At 44.4% G+C, this 4,108-nt stretch overlaps 1 protein-coding gene across 1 annotated transcript; it reads left to right on the forward strand.

Annotated features, from left to right (window-relative positions):
* The first annotated feature begins 31 nt into the window (after positions 1-31).
* On the forward strand, positions 32-3,753 carry LOC104533134 (kelch-like protein 23). The gene is made up of 3 exons (XM_010188796.1): positions 32-1,241; positions 2,736-2,888; positions 3,443-3,753. The coding sequence occupies exons 1-3, from the start codon at positions 32-34 to the stop codon at positions 3,751-3,753; spliced, it is 1,674 nt and encodes a 557-aa protein (XP_010187098.1).
* Positions 3,754-4,108: the final 355 nt, after the last annotated feature.

Genomic DNA, 4,108 nt, shown 5'->3' on the forward strand with positions numbered 1-4,108 from the left:
GGCTGCCCGCTTTGGTGCGCGGGTGCCGGCGATGGCAGTGGCCGCGCAGGACTACGCGTACCTCTACCGGGACCCCGCGCACCCCACCGGCTTCCTGGAGGCGTTCCGGGCGTTTTACCTGGACGGGCTGTTCACCGACATCAGCCTGCAGTGCGTTTCGGGGGTCGTCTTCCACTGCCACAGAGCCGCCTTAGCGGCTTGCAGCAATTATTTTAAAGCCATGTTCACAGCCGATATGAAAGAGAAATCTAAAAATCAGATCAGACTTCCTGGGCTGAGCCACGCCGTGCTGGAAGCCCTCGTGAATTATGCATACACATCACAGATCCAGATAACAAAGAGAAACGTCCAAAGCCTGCTGCAGGCTGCAGACCTGCTCCAGTTCGTGTCAGTAAAGAAAGCCTGTGAGCAGTTTCTGGTGAGGCACTTAGATACTGACAACTGCATAGGGATGCACTCCTTTGCCGAATACCATGATTGCTCGGAGCTAGAGAAGGAGTCCAGGAGGATGTTGTTATGGCAGTTTGAAGATGTGTGGAAGCAGGAGGAGTTTCTGGACATTGGCAAGGAGAAGCTCTCTTTTATTCTCTCCAGAGAAAATCTCAATGTTTGGAAAGAAGAGGCATCCATTGAAGCTGTCGTTAAGTGGGTTGCACACAGCGTGGAAGAAAGACTTGAAGACATCTACGAACTGCTGAGCTGCATCAAAGTAGACTTAGATAATGCATATCTGAGGTCAGCTTTAAGCATACAGAAAAAATGCCGCCTTACCGACAATAAGATACGGTCACTCATATACAGTGCCATGAACCCAAGTGCCAAAGGTCTTTCCAGAAGACCCACAGCAGCCATGTATGTGATTGGAGGATATTATTGGCATCCCTTATCAGAAGTGCATGTTTGGGATCCTTTAACCAACGCATGGGTCCAGGGAACAGAGATGCCAGATCACACCAGAGAGAGCTACGGGGTCGCGAGCTTGGGGCCAGACATATACGTAACGGGAGGTTACAGAACGGAGAGCATCGAAGCCCTTGACACTGTGTGGATCTATAACAGTGAGAGAGATGAATGGGCAGAAGGCTGCCCCATGCTCGACGCACGGTATTACCACTGCGCGGTTTCCGTGAGTGGCTGCATCTACGCGTTGGGTGGTTACCGAAAGGGAGCTCCGGTGCAAGAAGCTGAGTTCTATGATCCTTTAAAAAAGAAATGGCTTCCTATTGCAAACATGATCAAAGGTAGGTAAGCTTTTGTATGGCATCTGCCTCAAATGGCCATCCTTTGGCGTTTGCCACTGTTAAGTGCCATGGACACCTTTAGGGTTTGATCCAGGTTCTCGTGAAGCCCATGGGAATCACCTGTTGATGTTGGTGGGCTTTGGTTCAGGTCTTCACTAGCTGACAACTGCAAGCACCCAAAGGAGCAGTGCCACAGAACGCTAGGCTGGAAAAGCACATGGCAGTCTCAGTTTAATTTTGCCTTCTTTCAGAAGTAAGATTTCTGTCCAAATTAGAAAGAAACCAGAAAACTGTCTAGGATTAGTCCCTTCAGCAGATGGTCAAAGGGCAAGCTGCAATGAAGGAATTGTGTTATTTTAACATAAAACCAGATTACTGAGTTTTTCTGTGCAATCATTTATGAAGGTGCCATCTTCATGGGAAGCTTCTTGCATGCAGCTTCCTCGTGTTTCAGCGTGCCATCTGGTCAGGATCCTTACTTCAGTCTTTCACATGAGGCTAATGAGAAGCACCAATACCTGTTTCTGGCAGCCAAAATAGTGATCCATTAAAGATTTGGAGCACGACCTAACGACATGGCATTATTTTGTTATAAAATTTATAAGTAATTATGCATGTTATCATACATTTTTATAAACTAATGCAATTATTTACAATTAATTATAAAATGTTACCGTAAGGTGAGGCAGCATAGCCTTTTTCTTCATGCATGAGAGTTTCTGGAGGTATCAGTAAGAGGACGAAACACCATGCTCCTACAACTTTCTGAGTTGTTCGTGTATTTCCCACAGACATTGCTGTTACTCTCTTTTTATTTCCTTTAAAACTAGAAGTGCTGCGCTAGTACTGTGAGCAGCTGCACCTTCTGTGCAGTTGTTTTGTCCCGTTTTCCGTGTGAAACCTTTTAGATGCTTAAAAAAAGCACACTAACGTCCTAATTTTGGTCTGCCTTATCTTGCCAGACCCCTTGTTTTATTTTGTTTTGTTCTCCTAGAGACAGAGTTAACTTGGCTCCGTTCTGTTTGTGTCCTTGTTTATACAATGACATTAATGAATAATACCATGAGAAAGACTTAAAGCATTGGAGGAAATACTCCGAGGGGCTGAATGATCTCAACTCCCATTGATTTTTGTCCTGGTCATACGAGTGGTTTTTAAAAATCACTTCAACTTAGTGAAAGATTGAAAGTAATTTCCCATTCCAAAACCAATGTGTCTTTAATTACTGCATAAAAAGCCTGTGAAATATTGTGTGGCTGTATTAGATGCAGTATCTTTCGGTTTCTTTAGTTTTATTTAATTGCCCTTGACTTACGCTGATAAAACAAGGTGCCTTGACATGTTTCATTAGTTTCTCATTCAGTTAAACAATTGCAAGCACCATTTCACCCTAAGATATTAATTAACAAGTCATCTGAAACAGGAGTACGGATGGAAGTGGCCATGGTCACTGTGCAGTCTGAAGGTGAGTTGTGACTCTCGCACTGTGTGCAGGTGTTGGAAACGCCACCGCCTGTGTCCTGCATGAAGTCATCTACGTAACCGGAGGTCACTACGGGTACAGGGGGAGCTGCACCTACGATAAAATCCAGAGATACCATTCAGGTAGCGATGAGTGGAGCATAGTCACCACAAATCCACATCCAGGTAACCAGTCATTTCTGTAACTGGCGTAGAGCTTGATTTGATGACTTGCATCTGGGATTCTTTAAGCCCACTTAAGGGTTTCTGGCGTGTTCCTAATAAAAGGAGCGATGCCTGTAGGGCAGCAAGGGCCGGAGCGGGACCATCTCCCATTCCCAGACTCTGAGAGGGAAAGGGAAGACCCCCTTCAAACATCTGTTCTATAGAAATCACTGTATAAATATTGAACTAAGGAATAGCGGCATTTATTAAATAATACAGTAAAGTAACGCTCTGTAAAATCTGTTCATAGGCATTTGACAAAAATAATTTATATTAATTTTAAAATAATCTTTATCACGGTCTGCATTTGGTAACAGTGAGTTTTTAAAGCAGTTCTCACCACGTGTATCTTCTGTAACACCTTGAACTTGCTTTTACCAAGCGTAGCAGAAAATCCTGAGCTATCTCAGTGAAGAAACTCAGCCGCCCTTAGTGGCACCCGGTGTTTGTCAGGTAGCTGCAGTTTAAGTTAATATTACCACACTGAGCTGAACTGTATTCCTTTCTTCCTGAAGAATACGGACTGTGTTCGATTACGCTACAAAACAAGATCTATTTTGTGGGTGGACAGACCACGATCATGGACTGCTACGACCCAGAGCAGAACGAGTGGAAGCAGATGGCTCACATGATGGAGAGAAGGATGGAGTGTGGCGCGGTGGTTATGAATGGATGCATCTATGTAACAGGAGGATATTCCTACTCTAAAGGAACCTATCTGCAGAGTATTGAGAGATACAACCCCGAGCTGAATGAATGGGAAGCAGTGGGTAATCTTCCCAGTGCTATGCGGTCACACGGCTGTGTCTGTGTCTATAATGTGTAAACGTCTAATCTTTACGTTACTGTTACAGAAGACAGCAGATGCAGTATTCATAGTGGTACTGATTACCTCATGGGTGAGATGTCTAATGCAATCTCTTGGTGCACATCCTTAAAAACCAGGTATAATTTGTGTTTACTTGAAACAGTTCAGAAACAGAAATGGTAACGAGATTTCCATGTATCGTTCCGTGCGAGCGTTCTTTGTCATGAACATTTTCAAGTGACTCTCGTATAATGCTTTGTGCAGCTCTGTAGGGACTGCTGTGGTAAACAGATTCATTTGCATTGATCACTGGGTGGAACTATAATCTGGTGCTAAGGTGAGTGAAGCCAAACAAAATGCTCTGCATTTTGGG

Source organism: Mesitornis unicolor, unplaced genomic scaffold (genome assembly GCF_000695765.1).
Source record: "Mesitornis unicolor isolate BGI_N332 unplaced genomic scaffold, ASM69576v1 Scaffold23537, whole genome shotgun sequence".
Lineage (NCBI taxonomy): Eukaryota > Metazoa > Chordata > Aves > Mesitornithiformes > Mesitornithidae > Mesitornis > Mesitornis unicolor.

What these genes read in the sequence shown, in the direction of transcription:
- LOC104533134 (XM_010188796.1), top strand. Translation starts at nt 32, where the DNA reads ATGGCAGTGGCCGCGCAGGACTACGCGTACCTCTACCGGGACCCCGCG. An exon ending in TATTGCAAACATGATCAAAG is followed by an intron (nt 1,242 to 2,735) that starts GTAGGTAAGCTT and finishes CACTGTGTGCAG; the next exon opens with GTGTTGGAAACGCCACCGCC. An exon ending in CACCACAAATCCACATCCAG is followed by an intron (nt 2,889 to 3,442) that starts GTAACCAGTCAT and finishes TTCTTCCTGAAG; the next exon opens with AATACGGACTGTGTTCGATT.